This window comes from Sceloporus occidentalis, unplaced genomic scaffold (assembly GCF_023333645.1).
Source record: "Sceloporus occidentalis isolate IW3139 unplaced genomic scaffold, rSceOcc1.0.p SCAF_3, whole genome shotgun sequence".
Classification (NCBI taxonomy): Eukaryota; Metazoa; Chordata; class Lepidosauria; order Squamata; family Phrynosomatidae; genus Sceloporus; species Sceloporus occidentalis.
The window spans coordinates 37224358-37243332 of record NW_028316983.1 but is presented as its reverse complement, the minus strand read 5'-3'; the positions used below and the strand labels follow the sequence as shown (position 1 = coordinate 37243332).

At 41.0% G+C, this 18975-nt stretch overlaps 1 protein-coding gene across 8 annotated transcripts in view; it reads right to left on the bottom strand.

Moving 5' to 3' along the window:
- Positions 1-18975, bottom strand: part of LOC149315762 (uncharacterized) — a 259568-nt gene that overhangs the window by 26529 nt on the left and 214064 nt on the right. For 6 of the 8 annotated variants that reach the window (XM_089514029.1, XM_089514027.1, XM_089514034.1 and 3 more), the window contains 4 exons: positions 13672-13847; positions 10377-10522; positions 7161-7196; positions 4007-4198 (listed from right to left, as the gene is read on the bottom strand). In XM_089514029.1, the coding sequence (XP_089370155.1) occupies positions 4007-4198; positions 7161-7196; positions 10377-10522; positions 13672-13847 (550 nt within the window). The remainder of the gene's footprint in view (positions 1-4006; positions 4199-7160; positions 7197-10376; positions 10523-13671; positions 13848-18975) is intronic. The other 2 variants (XM_089514032.1, XM_089514033.1) reach the window with 2 other exon arrangements.

The following is an 18975-nucleotide window of genomic DNA, read 5'->3' as shown; positions in this document are numbered from 1 at the left end:
TCACTGTGTCTTCTGTCTTATTTATTATAATTACTATTTAAGCTATAACAAGAGTTAAAGGCGGGATACAGACGGGCAGGGGAAGACGTCTTGGAGGTGTATTCTGCTGAATATGGAGCCTCCAGACCACCCGCCCTGGGGGCGTGGCTCAGGAGATGGGGCTTCCACATGGGGGGCAGTGAAGACGCCTCACCTGGGGCCGTTTCAGACCCGGAGTTTCCAAACCGCCGCCTCGGAGGACGCTGCAAAGAGAGAGGCAGCTTCCTCACGGGCGGCCAAAACCGGGGCTTTTTTTTTCCTTTGCCGGCTGGCGGATGCGCAACTGCGCAGCTGCAGCGCTAAGCAGCGGCGGCAGAAAGCCTATGGGCACATTTAAAGTGCCCAAGCCCCTTTAAAACTTCCCCCCCCCCCGCTCTGCCCAAGAACAATGGTGGTCTCCTGCCAGCTGGTGATCAGCTGGTGTTGGCATCCTTGTCCGCTTGCACTTTGCCAGTGTCACCAGCATCATAGATGCCTCCTCTCCTTTGGTCCCCGCGCTCCTGCTGAATCTGCAATGCACAGCTACAGCTGTCTCCACTGCCACCGCTGTCCCCCTGCCATCCCCCATCACCTCCCTTGTATATATGTAAATATTTACAGTTTTAGCATTTTTTATTGCTAGGTGAAAATGGCACAGGAATGTGTGTAGGGGTTCACTTTAAAGTCCAAACTTTCCAAGCAGCGCATGCGTACATGTTGCTCTAGGGTTAGGGTTAGGGTTACGAGTCTTAAAATGCGCTGCAGCTGTGCTGCAGCTTCCACACCTGCATGGCAGCTGACGCTGCAATTAAAGCCTGACTGCAAACTGCGCATGTTCCAGGACCCCGACTCATTATGCGACGCAGCAGACACGGAGCTTTTAAATGGGCAACTTAAATTAGCGGTGTAGCAATTCTGGCATACCGGTGCAGCAGCTTACAGACAGAGCTGCGCAGCTGCGCATCAAACGGAAAAGAAGCGGAGAAAAGCAGCACCTTTTTAATGCCGCTTCTTCCCGCTTGGGGCGTGCGGGGGGCGTGTACATGGCGGCATTCAGGTAAGGGCCGTCTGAAGGCTCTACCTTCATGACGTCATGAATACACCCCTTTTTGCCCGTCTGTATCCCGCCAAAGATAACCCTGTCCCATAAACCTTGTAGCTTTCCAAGGTAAACGGTAAAGGTAAAGGCAGACTCCTTGACATGAATGTTTAGTCATAACCAACTGTAGAGGGTGGTGTTCCTCTCCATTACTAAGCCAAAGAGCTAGTGTTTTCCGAGGACTACTCTGGTGGTCATGTGGCCTGCATGACTTCACCAAATGCTGTTGCCCACCAAAGTGGTACCTATCTAGCTACTTGAATTTGCATGCTTTTGAACTGCTAGGTTGGCAGAAGCTGGGACTAGTAACAGGAGCCCACCCCATCATGCTGCACTCAGGCCTCAAACTGCCAACCTTCCTATCTTCTGATCATCAGAACTGGCATCTTAAACACTAAGCCACTGCATCCCTTTCCAAGCCACCACCCAAAAGGGCTTAAAGAGTGCTCCCTGAAGTAATGTTGAAGGCTTTCGCAGCCAGCAGCCATAGTTTTTTGTGGGTTTTTCGGGCTACATGGCCATGTCCTGAAAAAGTTTATTCCTGACGTTTCACCAGCATCTGTGGCTTGGAAGATACCAGCCACAGATGCTGGCAAAACGTCAAGAATAACGTCTTCCAGAACACAGCCACATAGCTTGAAAAACACACAAAAATCTATGCTCCCTGATTATTCTTCATTCTAAGATACTGCAGAAAAAGATCTGAAAAGGAAGAGGACTAGGCTTAAATAGACTTGGCTCCCCTTTGCATGGGGTGTGTGCCAGCATATGAAGTTTGTTTGTATCCCTTTCCTTTCCTACACTCTCTGCAAATGATGTTTCCAAACCAGAGTGCAGCACTGGCCAGGTAACATAATTCTGTGAGAAAGCTGAACAGAACAGTCACTACACTGAAACTGCTACATTCTCTAACCAACCTGGGAAAGTTTTCATGCAGAAATAGTATGAGAAACTAGCAGTGGATTATTCCTGTCTCAAAATATGATTTACATGGCAAATGGCTTTCTAAACTTAAGTCACCTGCATAAGTTGCCACCATGGGGAAACATTTCAAGTAGCTTCCACACAGCAACTTTAACATTTCAACCATCCCTAAATTAAGTCTATGTAATTACAGATATCTTACAAGTTCAGTATGACACCCTCACCTGTAGTATTCAACATCTATGCGGAAGACACAGTATTAGATATAATGCTATTTCCTATTTATTTTGATATGACTCGTATATTTGTCCCCCTGATCTCTCTCTCTGTAGTTTAATCTAGTATTTCTTAGCTCATTCATGGGTTTCTTCATTTAATATAAACCACTTGTATTTAACCTTTCCAGAACAATGTAGAACAACCATAAAATACAGTGAGCCCTTGGTATCCACTGGGATTTGCTTCCAGGATCCTCCATGAATGACAAATACTGTGGATACTTAAGTCCCATTAAATACAGTGGCATTGTAAAATCGTGTACCTTATATAAAATGGCAAAATCAATGTTTGCATTTGAGAATTTATATATTTTAAAAATATTTTCAAACTGTGAATGCTTGAATCCATGGATAAAAAATCCATGGATACAGGGGGCTGACTGTATATAATATACAACCATACATAATGTCACTGCATTATCCATGGTGGGCTGAATGACACTGGCAAAAATTCTTAATTATAATAATAGAGTATGTCTAATTTCAGAGGAAAAGTATTCTCTGTAGTGAGTTCTTCAATTATCTTACCAAATCACCAGTTTCCTGACTCCTCGTCTGCTGTGATGGACTATAATAAAGATAAGGAAAGGGAGTAGTTTGAAGCCATTTGTTGTGGCAAGAAAGATATGAAATTCCTCTCTCCCTGGATTTATTTATGTTTTTAAAAAAAATAGATAAAGGTCAGTTAGCAGGTACTCCAAATTAAGTGTCAAGAATGATATGTGGTTGGTCTAGTCTTGCGTGTATTAAGAAATAACTCCAGAGAACAGAATGCAGTAGTTTTTTGTGGGTTTTTCAGGCTATGTGGCCATGTCCTGGAAGAGTTTATTCCTGATGTTTTACCAGCATCTGTGGCTGGCATCTTCAGAGTGGAGTAGGTTTGATAGTGGTAAGCAGTTTGTGAGTGTGAAAGCAGAGCAATTCACAGTCTGTGATACCAACGATTCTGAAAAGCTTTCAACTGGCTAAGCCACTACCATCACTTCCTTATAACTTGTTCAACATGAATAGCCAACACCAAGGACCAGCACTTCTAGAAGCCATCATGACCTCCATATAACAAGATTATTAAAATATTATGTTTTCAGCCATTGCTTAGTTTTTTTTAATGCATATAAGGAATTAATTTGGATAGTTCTTCACAAACAAAAGATTTGCCAGCTGTTGTAGAATACAAAAAAATGTGCAGCTGTTTTACATGAGGTAAGATACTGGCCCATCTAGCCCAGTTTTATCTCTAACTGGCAGGAATGCCATGTAGTTTCAGACAGAGATCTTCCCATAATCTGCTACCTGATCTTTTTAATGGGGAATGTCAGGAACTATGAGACCTTCTTCTGCACACTGAATTTATGTCTATCCCCATAAAGCAGCTTCTCGCAATAAGAGCAGAAAAAGAAACTGTACTGTTAAGATGCTACTTATATCTTTGCCTAGAATTGAAAAAAATAATCATTTTAAAGAGAATACACAGTGCTCACTATATAAACAATCAAGAATGAAATTATTCTAACAGAACAGAATGGGGATAATTCAAACACAGTAAAGAAGATGCCACATGTCTCCTGTGCTGCAGGGTGGATAAGAATCAAGTGCAAATTTGTAAAGACACAAAGACCACAACTGTGTAGTCTCTTGACACCCACCAGACAAATCTTTGTATCATTAAGATAACAGCAAAACAAACCTCATAAGCCTTCTCTGGAGTTCCCTTTGGTGTCTCATCCTCATGTTTGGGAGAGGAAGAGGCAGGTGAGGAAGGCAGTCTCCTATCCCGGTCCCTGTGGACGAGTTTGCTGTTGGGTTCCTTCAGGGTCCTCTTCAACTCATTGATGCTGGCCTGGTGCTTTAGCAAAACATCTTCCGGTTTGTCTAAAAACTTTTGAAGGGAAAGGGGAAGGTAACTACTGAGGAGAGGATTAGTGGAGGAAACATGAGTGGGACAAATGAGCAATGTGTTGTGAAGTAGAAGCTTCACTGAATTTAGAATCTGGGAAACCATTATTTTCTGGAAGTAAAATCTCCCATTTTTAATTTAATTGTGCCACAGAGTAGGCTGACCAGTAGTGCTAAAAGCCAGGTCCTGCCAGGAAAGGAATGCAAGTGCTATCCTTGAAGTAAAGCCAAGCTTGAGGCCAGAGTCTTTTTTGGACCACAATTCCCAGAAGCTCATTGCTCATACTAGCTGAGGCATTCTGAAAGGTTTTTTTTTTTTTTTTGGGGGGGGGGGGTCTTCTCCGAGCTCTAAAAAACTATCCAGGGTTTTTTATTTTAAAAAATGCCTTTGAGAATTGTAATGAAAAACTCTATTTATATTTTATTAAAGTGCAGTAGAATCTTAGCTTTTAATGGTCCATTTTATTGGAAAAGTACTAACCCCAGAGCCAGCAACTCAAGGAATGGTGGGAAAGCCAGATCTGTTCCTACCCTATGTCTATGGTCTCTTATTTCCACTAGATGTCCTCAGGACATCATGTCTGTGACCAGAAAATGGCATCAAAATCAAAATGTGAATCAGGAACCAAAAACAGAGTGTTCCAAATAGTAGAAAAACAAGCAGGACCTGTTTAGACGCAATGATTAAGGCAGCAGGTATGGCTCACAATAAAATACTTAAGACAAAGTCATCACTTTTTTAAAAACTTTTTTTTTTGTATGTGGTCAAGTGAAGCTCTACTCTGTTGGACTTTGCAAACTGGTTCAAAGAGAAGAAGACCTTACATTAGTAAACTGAATTCATCTATGGATTTAGGTTTTAGTAGTGCGCCCTCTGCATTTCAGCCATCTCTATTACCCTCACACTAGGGCAGCATTTCCCAAATGCGTAATAGCTAAAATAAACTTCTTCTTCTTGTTTGGAATTAAATTTGAAGGCATACCAAAGGTTTTCTTTTAGTATTACTTGCCTCCAATGAGTGCATTCCTTCAGTCTCTGCTTGAGTCACTGTTCTGGCTGTGACTTCCAAATGGAAGGACATAAACCCAGAACTCCAATTCATGTAGAAACAGCAGTTCATGAGATAGAGAGTCATTTGGGAGGATGGGTAATTCTATTGCCTCTGCATAAAAAGATGATGAATTATCCAAGTGCATCCAAAGTTGAAATGCAGAAAAAAGAATTGCCTAGAGTGGAGGACTTGAAAAAGACAAGGGCAGAGCAGTGAATCATGCAAAGTTGCAAAGAGAAGTCTCTTATTTTGATGAGTACTTAAAACAGCTTTTACAGTGTGGCACAAAACTTAAAAATAAGTCCCACTGTATTTAGTGGGGCTTACTCAAAATAACTATATACAGCCCTTACATAGCTCTTATGGTGAGTTAGCAGTTTGCTTGCAGCATGCAACAAAATACATTTTGGGAAATGTGGCCCCTACAGTGGCAATAGTAGTAGCAATAATAATAATAATAATAATAATAATAATAATAATAATAGATTATGATGATATGTGCATCTCTGAAGCAGTTTGCTCCTTGCCCCATTCATGTACTGGTGAGTTTGTAAATAAGGACCATAAAGGGTTGCTTTACAAAACATGCAGAAGTAACAGACGATGAAAGAACAACATGGAGGGAAAACAACCGGCACTGAAGATAAATGGCATGGAGAATATGTATGTGTGTGGCATGTGATGTTCACATGAGAAAGAAAGTCTGAGAAAGAAACTGGTGAAAATGGCCAGGCTTTAATAAGTGGGGAAATAATTTAGCGTGACAAAGGAGATTATCGCACTGCATTTCCTCCCAGCCTCAGCATGGGCTGAAACTTTTGAAACTTTTTCAAAAATGGGTGTTATTGCACACCTCCATAGACAGTCCGAAGGCATCGCGTACCTGATCTTGGCATCCCATACCCAATCCGTACTTCTCCTGAACTTTGCCAAGAACAGGAAACTAGGAAGAAAGGCAGTGTGATAATCTCCAGATTTAGGATGCAGGTAAAACATTTCTTTCTGCCTATGATCTCCCCCCTTCCCCGCTTTGTTTCTACAGTCTGAATCAAACCTACCAAAAGTGAGAAAAGTTCTTCAATGTGATTCAGGTAAATTTAAATAATTATTCTGCAGTTCTGCCTCGCAAAAATTAAAATTAAAATTAAAAAAAGCTGTATAACAGCTCTTCCTAAAAGGATTCATTAGCAGTTAATAATCTTTATGAAGAACTGTCTAAATTTATTATTCACAACCATATACAAGATATTCTAAGGGGCCTAGAAAGCTCTAGTTGTTGTTGTTGTTTTGTCAATCATTCAAGCAAAATTGCAAGCAACTTTGTGTTTTGCTTTCTACTTCCTCGCAGCTTAGCCACTGGATAGGTGGAAAGGCCAATTTCATTTTGGGCTAAAATTGGGCAAACATATGAACAATGATTCAGATGTTCTGACCTGCAATTTAAGGATACAGCTTTTTGTCATACCTATTTCTGTATCCTTAATATGTATCTCCTACCCAAAGTCATCAGGGCCGGAAAGTGAAAGAAACAGAAACAATGCAATGCAATGCCAGGAAAACACAAGAGAGTCAGTTGGGTAATACATAGGTATGATTTCCAAGGAAGCAAGTAGCTGAGGTGACTGGGCTACCGCTTGCTAGGCAGGTATATGAAGGAAGAGTGATTTACTTAGTGAGATAAAAGATGCTGTTTGTTTTGAAGAACTCATCTTGTAGTTAAAGATCAAGTTTGTCAGAAATGCAATGGGAGGGGAATGTTTTGCATTCCCAATCTGAGTTGCATCTTGTATTCCACTAAATAGGGTTACATACAATGCTTTTTGCATTTTTAAAGAGGAGGATGAAAACTAAGATGCACTGATGTGGAATTAAGACATTCCAGAGAGATTATACCTCCTGTTTGTGCCTTGGGGTGGTTTCTTGTTCCGGCTGGTAGCAAAAAAGAGGTGGGAGGAAGGGAAAGTAACTGGCAAGGTCAGTCAGGGGAACTCACATAATATACATTAGACAATTTTAAGTCAGGAGCCAAGAAAAAAAAACATGATCAGCAGCTAGGAATGAGAAACATTTCTTAAATTCATTTAATGATGGGGGGGGGGGGTGTCACTGCAGTTAAGATTCCTGCTAAAATTATCCATTTTGCATTTCGGAAGAGTTATCACTTACCTTGGAAATGTGCATATTTGTGAAGTTTGCAGTTTGTTTCAGAGAAATAAAACAGGCACAGCCTTTTTTTTAAAAAATGAATGCAAAGGCTGTCTATAGCTGAAAAATATGCACAAACATATTTCAGTCATTGCAAAAAATGTGTACAGAAATATCTCCATCAGGAAAAAAATTCTTATCAATAAATCCGTTAGGAAAAATGCATACAAAATTATATATCCATGTCTTTGGGCAGGGGGAAGCCAACTATCGCAACCTGAGATGAACAAAAGATGAGGTAAGAAGGAAGGTGGAATTTGAAAAAAATCTGCAAAATTCAAAACAGGCATTCTTCACATGCCTAGTCTCATTTTCATTGTGTTTCTCAGACTCTCATTAGAATCCTGATTCTATATGAGGTTGCAAAGACTTTCCCCCTTCATTCATAAAAATTCTTGGATATTTTTGTATGTTTCTTTTCAAATATACACATTTTAAAAACATTTTTCTACTGATCTGAAGTAGGTGTGTGTGTCTGTGTGCATTTTTAAAATGTTTTCCTGTGTGCTTTCCCCTCCAAAACATAATGCAAATATTGGAAAGGCAAAGATCTCTAAAGCAAGATGTGTTCTGCTTCACTGTCAGTCTCAGGAGTTGAGAAACTATCATAAAACCAAATAAATTATCTTCCGTTCCTAGGTGTGTCAAGAGAAGATTTTTCATGCTGAAAAGAGCTCCCTATGGTTTAGGTGTTCTCCCACTAGTGAGGAAATCAGTTGCATTCTGTTCCATTAATCTCCTGATGGTGGTGAATTTGGAAATGGGATGGCGATTGTAATGTGATTTGAGATGCTTTATCTTTGGAACAGAATGTTGGAGTATTGTTCATTCATTCAGTTTGATGTTATATAAGGCAAGGAGTCAGCATGGTATAATGGTTTGATTGTTCAACTAGGACACTGGGAGACTAGGGTTCAAATCCCTACTGAGCCATGGAAATCCACTGGGTGATCTTGGGCAAGTCATACTCCCTCAGAAAGTAGAAAAGGCAAACCCCCTCTGAATAAGTCTTGTTCAGAAAACTGATATGGTTGCCTTAGGTTTGCCATAACTCAAAAACTTCTACATAGCAGCAATTATGGGTCAAGCCCAGATCCATCAGAATTCAGCCCCTATTAATAACATATTAGCTTCTGCCCAGCCAATCCATCCTGCCAGCCCTAATTCCAACGTACATACCATCCCAGAGAGGCCTATCCTTACCAAGGAGGTCCTGGTGACAGGATGGGTTCACCAAAAATATTAAACCAATTTGGACAGCCTGGGACAATGCAGTTTGCAGAACCTGATTCTGAATCAAACCAAGAGAACACTGACCACCACTGCATAAAAGTCCATCCCTTCATTCAAATTTAATGATGAAAATTAAAGAAAAAGAGTTGGAATTTGAGATACACAAGCTCCAGTGTAAATCTGTATCTAGAATTTACAGAATTCAAAGACATGGCAAGGTGCCAAGTGTTGGTTATTACCTTTAAAGCCCTGCATGGCTTGGGTCCAGGTTACCTACAGGATCAGCTCCTCCCATATAACCGCCCCATACACTCAGGTCCTCTGGCAGACATTTATTGCAGTCAGGACTAGGTTGGTTTACTCCAGTCAGCCAGAGGACTTTTTCTTCAGTTGCCCCTAGATTGTGAAATGACCTGCCAGAAGAGATTTGACAGCTGAATATGCTGCCCAAATTTAAAAGAGTACTAAAGGCCAGTCCTTTCTGCCATGCTTGTCCAGATGATTTTTAAATTGTGAATTTTAAATGATGAGTTTTAAATGCGGATTGTTTTAACGTATGTACATCTTATTTGTCCTTTTAAAGTGATTTGTTTTAACTGATATCTTTTAAATTGATGTTGTCTGTTAATTGCTGTTGAAGTCTGGAATATCAGTATGCAAAGGGATCTTGCAGCATCTTTCAGACTATGTGAAACGAGTTGTAGCATGAACTTTTGTAGATTTGGTCTACTTCCTCAAATGCAGTCTACAAAGGTTCATGCTACAAAGAGGAAGTCTACAAAAGTTCATGCTACTACTTCTTTCACACAGTTAGTTTCAAAGGTGCTGCAAGATCCCTTTGGACTGAAGAATTTATAGTAATTGAACACCTATATGTCTGTAGACATGTTTCTGTAGACATGTTTGCAAAGTTTTGAGCTCAAAAGTAGTACTTCCAAAAAGATGGGGATTAATGTCCAGATTGGAACTTGTAAAAAGTTCTTTTTTGTGTAGAGTATAGCTCCCACAATCCCACAACCAGCATGGTAAGTATCTATATTAGCTGATGAATTATTAGAGCCGTAGTCCAAAAAAAAGTTTCCAAGCTGTGGGCCAGCTGTATACACAGAGGCTTGATATTAGGCGCAACAATATACAAAGCTGCATTTTTGAATAGATTCTTCTCTCATTGAGATCTGTTTTGTCACAGGAAGTTTTTTGATATCAGAACAACCTATATGACTGCTAACTATCTCATAATTCTGTCATGGTCACACAGTGGCAAACACAAAAACATTCCTCCTGTAACAACAAGATATCATGACATACACCCCAGAATGGTGATATGCCTAGGAGGACAACTATGAGTGATTGTGCTGACAGGCTCCTCAGAAAACATTCAAACGCCGAAATCATGATTACGCTTACTGGAATGCCAAGGACAGTCCTGCTTATCTTGAGCCAAACTGTATGCCTATATTACCATGATCACTGCTGAGGGGATAATTTATATCATAAGACTGGGAAATACTGGGTGATTGTAGGAAGCTATTGATGACATAACCATTGCTTTCAACAATATTTATTACACACCTCTTATGAGGATGCTATGATTTGGGATACCATGTTCAGATATGGAAAAAGTCTCCATTCAAGTGCAGCTTCCTAAGACATGTCATATAGATGTTATACCTTTAGCTCCTTGATTTTTGTTGGGGTGGTCACTTCTTCATCCTCAGTCTCTGACCGCGTCCTTCCATATTTGCTGTCTTCATCTCTCTTGTCTGACTCCACTCCTCCATCATGATTTTCACTGACTGAAGCTGGGCGGGAGAATTCTGCACATGACAGAGATAAACAGGGAGGCCTTATTTTTTCCATTTCATCCAGGCAAAAGTCTCTTTGTTGCCTTGAGGTTACTGTACATGCTTCTTTGAATAAATCCAATGTAGTCTCAACAGTTCAGAATCCCCCTGTCCCTTGGGAAAAGCTCAAAATATCATGGTGAACACGGCCATAAAATCAACCCTGAGATCCATATTCTATTTTGATCTGTGTTTCCCATCCTGTAAACCAAGGGTTAGAATACTTCAGTTCCTTGTATGTTGATGGACTACTTTTCTCACCATCCTTTACCACTGCCCAGGCTAGGTTAAATGGGAATTAGAGACTGACAACACTATATAGGGCCACAGATTCTACAGCCTTGTGTTAAACCCTTTGGTTCTAAATCCTTGGCAAGGTTTCATAAATTGGTGTCTAAAATAGAATACTTGGCTACATTGGACCTGACTAGGTCCAGTTTAGAACATTGTTTTGTGATTGGTTTATATACACCTTCACCAATTTATGAAACCTTGCTCCATCAAAAAAGATAAAAGAAAAAAAAAGGAATAATCCAATTCAGTGTATAATATACAAAAAGTTAAAGGTGAGGAAATTTCCCCCTGTATTTCAGATAACATATAGCTCTCAAGAGCACCTATATCTCTACTCAGCTAATTGATTTTACAGAATGACTTGTTACAATAAACAGTGATTTTATATATTGATTGTAAACAAATACCTTTCTTAAAAGTAAAATGATAACTGATCAATCCATGTTGAGAACATAAGCAGTATAGAGTATACTCCTATAATATGCAACTTTTCTTCTTCTTTTTTCATTCAGATATTGAATACATCTAATTTTTAGGCCTTTAAATTTTCCTAAGCATGTTTTTCCACCACAGTGCCATGAAAATCTTAACTGAGCTCCTGCATCAAACTTTCAAATCGTTTCTTAGGTTACACAAATGTAAGTGGACAATTCAACATACAGGCCATTAAATTATTGAATGGAGGCTATTCAATTATTCTAGGCCAGGGGTCGGCAACCTGCGGCCCGCGGGCCGGATCCGGCCTGCCAAGGCCTTCCTGCCGGCCCCTGCGCAGTCCTGCCGCCTATTGCCGCCGATTTCCCCCGTTTTCGCACCGCTCCGGCCGCCATTTTGTTTTTCAAAATGGCGGCCGAAGTCTCACGTGACCTCAGGATGGCAAAGGTCACGCGAGACTTCAGCCGCCATTTTGAAAAACAAAATGGCGGCGCCCATCTAGGAGGCCCGGTGCAGCCCCTGGAGCACTCCAACAGGGCTCCGGGGCTGTAGTGGGCCTGCAGCAGGCTCCACCTCGCCCTCCGCCCTCCTCCTCCTCCTCCTTAAGAGCAGGGAAAGGAGGAGGAGGCAGAAGGAAGGAGTACAGAGCGAGGGAGAAAAGGAGCCAGAGCAGCAGCTGCAGCCACAGCAAGGCCAGAGGTTGGTTCATTGGGGGAGGGGGTTAGCTGGGTGTTCTTTCTGCAAAATGCTCTCTCACCAACTTGTGGCTTTTCTGGGTTGAAACTGTGTGCATGCTTGCTGCAGTTTATTTTCAATTGCATTTTAGTAATTTCCTTGCTTGTAACTTTATTAGTATTATTATTATTACTACTTGCCCTGGGTGTTCTTTCTGCAAAATGCCCTCTCAATGAGAAAGAGGAGGAGGAGGAGGAGGATGAGAAAGAGGGGGAGGAGGTGGAAAGGTGAGTCATTTCAGGTCTGCCTTGGGTTTTTTCCATTAATTTTTAAAAATATATAACGCTTATTTTTCTTTTTTTATTTCATTATTTTTATTATTGCTTTTTATTGTATTTCATTATTTTTATTATTGCTTTTTATTTCATTTCATTATTTTTATTATTTATGAAGGTGAGACAGTGTGACTTTCCAAAGTGCTGTAACAAAGGTCTGCTGTAACAATGATAGTGGTGGTGGTGGTGATGAGGATGATGCTTCGGTGGAAGCTCCACCCCCAGTGTGTGGCTCCGCCCCTGGAGGGTGGAAGCTCCACCCTGGCATGTGGCTCCACCCCTGGAAGGTAGAAGCTCCACCCCCAGCATGTGGCTCCGCCCCTGGAGGGTGGAAGCTTCACCCCCGGCTTCGGCCCCCCAGTTGTCTGAGGGACAGCAACCTGGCCCCTGACTCAAAAAGGTTGCCTACCCCTGTTCTAGGCCTTCTCCTGCTCCCCATTCTCTTCACCACAATCACCTGTTCCTCAGTTCTTGTCCTCTGCTATCCATTTGACTCCAAAAAGAAGAATGAGGACTGCTTTAGGGCACACAATTTTCTTAACTATGGAGGAAAAGAAACCTCTCTTACTCACAGAAAATGAACCTCTCTTGTCCAAGAGTTGCATTCACACTTTGCTGAAACTGAAGTCCATTAAAAATGCTAATGGAATCATGTTAGACTGGAGAAGAGAAAAATCATTCTGGAGCGTCTTTATCTGCACTATATTTGGACTCAGCATTAACCAAGCACTAAAGAGCAGTGCCTGTGAGTCATGTCATGGGGAACTTCTCAAGTAATTCATCTAATTCTTACAGAAACTTGGGTCTCCCTCAAGTCTTTATGTTCTTTAACCAACAGTCAAATAACAAGAATCTCAAAGAAACACTAATGGGACCTAGGAAGAAATGGTTAATGTTAGTTGCCTTTAAGAACACATGTTAGACTAGGAAGACAGGTCTGAGTCAGGTAGGAACACAGTTATGAGCAGCAAAAACAAAGTTCAAGCATCACTGCCATGTTTTACACTATATGTAAGATCACTACATATATATTTGCATAATTTGCTCTATTTGAAGAAAAATTTGCACAGTTTGCTCTACTTTCAGTGTTTGTCATTGTTTGGGAATTGTTGGTCAGCATTGTCTTCTGACCAGAAATTAAAGTCCTTGATATCTTTTGCATTGTATGGTCTCATTATGGGCCAGTTGGCACACCACCCAATTCCAAAAGTCAACTTAAGGACCCCTCACCCGCTCTGAAGAAAAACTATGCTAAAATAATATTCTTGCTGTGCTAGCTCCTAACTACCCATCACTTCTGTACACACCCCATCCTTTCAACAAAAGCCTCCTTATGCCCACCAGTGAACCAATCTCCCACCCCCTCCCCAATTTGGGGCATACCTCCATCGAGGCTGCGAGACATGGTGTACCGTTTGCTGGAGGAGCGCTCGAAGTATGGGGCAGGACGATCAATCAGGGCACTGGCCTGCCGAGTTTGAGCCTGTGTTCGCCCACTGTAGCGGAACTTGGAGCCCATGACTAGAAAGCCCTTTGGAGGAGGCTCCGGAGACACTAGCCTGCAGCAAGAAGAAGGAGAAAAGTGTACCAGATCAGTGTGTCAGCCAGCACAGCAGTCTTCAATGTGTGAGCATTGATATAAAGGGAGAGTGGGTAGGAATTCATGATAAAAGTAAAATTCAGTCAACGGTTCTTTTGCTTGTGACAATTTGCATTCAGTCCCTGCCCCAAGTTTTGTGCCACAGGTTAATTTTGCCAATGCACACTTTCAAATAGTGCTCCAATGAGTCCTTTTGAAGGAATTTACTTATCATTGGATGAAACTGATTCAAACATTTCTCGAGCATGTTGATCTGAAAGTTTGATCCATCTGTGTTCCATTCTGCCCTGCTATAGATCTTAGAGCCGTTGTTAAATGGTTGAGGTAATGGCATTCTGAATGACATCCATATGCAGGAGTCTGACATTTTTGAACATTCACTTATGCAACTGACTCCCTACTAACTATAAACCAACATATTGAGGAAAAGGCTTCAGTGCAAGTTATGAATCTCTACCCTTCACAGTCTGAAGTGATCCAGTCTAGAATGCTACCCCTTTAGCCAGCCATCTCTTCCTGTAAAACGTATAACATTGTTTACATGGCTGAAGACAATTTAACTATTGTTCTGATAATGAATTAATTTTCTAAGTTCTGGAGTGCAGTGAAGGAGGAGGCAGCCAACAAAGGCCTGTTTCCAAGTTGGTTCATGAACATTATGATGGATTTCCTGAGTTTGGCTGAGATGGAAGATGCATCTTTGAGGATGTACCAAACTATGGAAACACCAGAGACAGATACTCCTTTTAATATGGATGGAAAGAATAATCACAGATATTTGAAAAACAGGTCTCCCAGGTATCAATAAGCTTTGATAAAGGAAATCCTAGATCAGTGAGAATCTAAACAGTATAAGACTTATTCTGTGTGAAAAGTGTATGAGGGTTTCTCTGTTTTGTTTGCACAGAAAATGACATTTGCAACACAGAAGGCAAGTTCTGCACAGAGAACTTTTTTTGCACAGAAAATGGCATTTTCTGCACATTTCAGAAAACATTTTCTGTGCTGCAGACATTTCTGAGTAGAAAACACCTTTGTCACATAGAAAACAGCATTTTTTGTGAAGAAAATAAAATTTTTGCACAGGAAACTTTTTTTAGCAGAAATCTGTCTTCTATGCAAAAATGTTTTCTGTGGAAAAACCATACCCCACTGCATTTTGTTTTTGCACAGAGTAAGGAGCTTATCCCATGGGCAAATAAGCCGGCTTACCTCTTCTGGCTTCAATTCTAGATCCGGGATGCCCCCAGATGATATCATACCTAAATCGCTGCCTATGTAGCCGTGATGCCACCACCCGGATGCATCCTGGGTCAAAGCCTCGATCAGCCAGCACTTTTTCAAAGTTGGGGAGCTTCTGTCTTCAAAAAATGGCCGGCTGAGGGAGGCTTCAGCCCGGGATGCATCTGGTGGTGGCATCCCATCTAGATAGGCTACGATTTAGGTATAACATCCGGGGGGATCCCAGATCTAAGCTGCCTTATTTGCTCATGGGATAAGCTTCTCAGTCCTGAACTGCAAATAGTCTTTCAAAATGTTGCCATTATTAATGACTTTCAATTAAGAGGGAAATTGTACAATTATTAGTTCTTGCCAGTAAAAACCAAATTTACCAAAATTTACATACCTTACTTTCAGTTGGGCTAAAGAAGGATGTCATCACAGATAACACATTATCCTGAGAGCAGCCCACTCTCTCCCATTAAAATAAACTTTGAAAATGAGCTATTATCTTGCATTGTCCTTTTCAGGTTATGGAATAATAAAGATCAACTAGGATGGCATAAAAAATGGGTTAGAATATCTATCACTTTTCAGCTTTCTGTTTCCTTTTATAGTTTTATGGCTCTTTTTGCAGAAGTTAAAAATTTAAATTCTACCAAACGGGAGAATGTGTTCTTTTGAATCTCTTTTATTCCTTTTATTTTAAAATGTTGTTAATCAGCATTAGCCTTAACATTTTTCATCTGATAAGCTGTTATACTTAAAATAATTTCTAAAGCAAAGGATTTCTAGAAGCTACTGTTACTGATAAAAGGTTGAGAAACAGATTGATAGTAAGTAATGTAGTCTCTTTCTTCACTGGGTTCCAAGGAAAACCTTGATTACAGACTCTTGAGTTTTGATAAGAAGTTTGGATGAATGGTACAATTCAGTATGAAAGAACAAAGTAGATGCCAAGGTTTGGACCAGTACTTAATCAATGTAGCTCCAGTTTCATTTGAGGTGAAACGTTTATATTTGAATAGTAAGAAGCAAACCAGTCAGAACGTAGGGAACTTTGCGGGTGTCACAGAATCAAGGTTTTTGTTTTGCTTTGTTTTCTTTTAGTATATCTTTTCTGCATGTTGGTAATCACTCTTTGCTTTGTTCTTATGCTTTTACATGTTGTGTGGGTATGTGTCTTCTTGCCTCTTGACATATGTTGGCCCCATGAATTTGATAGGATTTTCTTAGGCAAGGAACATGCAGAGGGTTTTTTTCCCCAGTTTCTTTTTCTGAAATATAGCTGGCAGCACCTGGTATTCATTGGTGGGTTCCTATTTAAGTACTAACCAGGGATGACTTTGCTTAGCATCCAAGATCAGATGGGAACTCCATTTTCATGCAGACACTACACCCCCCTCCCCTTGATGGAGTTTATACATAAAAGTATTTTGTTTGTGTAGTCTGTATATTTTATTTTGCTTCACAGATAGTATGGTCTCTTCCAACTCTATGATTCGATGATTCTATCCTATAAATAGCACCTCTCTCACACACACAAGCCTCCACCTTAACACTGAGCTCTTGTGCTCTCTGCCTCTTCTCTTTACTTTGCTCCCCCCACACCCAAGAAACTGTTTCATGGTCACTAAGGGGCATATGCCTGGTGTGCCATGGGTAAAACATATGGAGAAGCTGAGCAGGAATTGCATAGAAAAGGGAAGCCAATGTTTCCTATGTTTGAGATTGGAGAAAGACATAATCAGGGACTGGGTAGAGGGCCTCTTCAGTAGCTTCGTCTTCCTCCTTCCTTCTCCTCCAAGCTGGGCAGGCTAACTTCTGAGCACATAAGGGGCATGTGCTTTTGCACCAATGACAGAACCTTTGGAGAAGCTGAGCAGGAAATGAATAAAAAAGGAAAGCTGAGTTTTGCTATGTCTGAGGTTGGAAGAAGGCATAATGGTGGGAAGATGCTTAGCATCACTTTTGCAGGGACCAGTCATTCCTCAACAGTGCACATACACACACACCACTTTTGCAGAGATCAGTCAGTCCTCAACAGTACACACACACACACTACCCTTCTTTTTCACATTTGTGCTACTTGTAAGCTGATTTTTCTTGTGCCTTCCTTGAGCAACTATCGTGCCACCCCAGGGATCCTATTCCCCAATTTGAGAGCCACTGCTTTAGGCATGGTGGGTGTGTGCCTTCAGGTCATCTGTGGACCTATTACAACCACATTAATTTCATAGGGTTTTCTTAGGCTAGGAATACTCAGAGGTTGCTGAATGAATAAATGAAATAATTTATTTCATGAATGAAATAAACAGCACCTGGTATTCATTGGTAATTTCCCATCCAAGTACTAACCAGAACTGATCCTGCTTGACTTCCAAGATCAGATGGGATCTGGTGCCTTCAGAGTATTTAGGCATTACCCCTTCTCTCAAAAAGGGGAAATAGCCAATTTCACTCTAAATATTCCTACTTTTTGTCACTATCATTCCTCCTCTCCTCCTCCTCCTCCTTCCTGTCTGTCTCTCTTCCCTACAGCTTTCTTTTATGAAGCTCTGACTTCTCCTCTTAGAAGAGAAACTATTTCTCTTTTGAATTTCCCTCTTCATCTTTGCTGCTAAAACTTTCGATAGTCCTTTATAGTTTTATTTCCTTGATTTCTCTCAATCTTTGTGTTTTATTTTTGAACATTTTTGAACTTTTGCCTGGAGAATCTTTTTAAAATCCTTTTATTAAAAAAAGATTTTAGTGAGCTTTGCATCAAAAGCGTCTACAAAGCCAATGAAGTGATGGGGGTATACTTCTTTTATAGCTGGGAATTTAAAAACCTTTGGTTAGTTGCACTGACAAGAATGCTAGACCATGTTGGGGTTTAATATTAACACATTTTCTCCTGTGTTCCACTTATATTGTCTCAAAATACTTTATATATCTCTTGGCATTTTATTAACACATTTCCATGGCTTTTGCTCTTAAAGGTATGCTGGATCAATCTTTCCCTTCATGTAATCATGCCTTATAGATTTTAAAAATATATTCATGTGACATTTTCTGGTGTGATGAATATATGCTGGAATAGTTACTATGGATCCTGTGTAACTGTTTGTGCAATGGACACCAAGGCCTTGATCTCACCCAGTGGGCAGAAACCACCTCACCCATCAAGTCAACTATGTGAGAGTGGGCTGTGTATGTGCAATTGATCATACTAGAGCAGACCTGCACAACATATGGCCTGGGGGGGGGGCAGGGCAAATGCGGCCCACCAAAGGATTTTGGGAGGCCCATGAAGATGTGGAACAACTTCAAGGCTCCTCTGATGCTCAGTCTTCTCCTGAAGAGAGGGCCATGTGGAGGAGGAGGAAGAAAATGATTGCTCTACAAAGCTCCTCTGCTGTTCAGCTTTCTCCTGAGAAGGCCAGGTGAAGGAGGACAGGCAAACATTTGCGCCTTAAGGCTCCTCCACTGCCCATCTTTCTCCCAAGGAGAAGGGCAGGCAGAGGAGGAGGAGGACAGACAAACACTTGCCCTGGTTGCCATAATTGTCCACTAAAACCTGGGACAAAATGTAGGACAAAATCTAGACCAAACTGTAGGACAATTGCAGGACAAAACTCAGCCCAAAATGTAGGACATTTAAGAAAAATGAAGGACCTTAAATGTCCTACATTTGGGGCTGAGTTTTGTCCTGCAGTTGTCCTACAGTTTGGTCTAGATTTTGTCCTACATTTTGTCCCAGATTTTAGTGGACAATTATGGCAACCCTAGGGTGGCTGCAAGCCTCCTCCGCCATCTGGCTTTCTCCTGAGGAAAAGGCCTGGTGGTGGTGGAGGAGGAGGAAGAGGAAGACAGGTGAACACTCA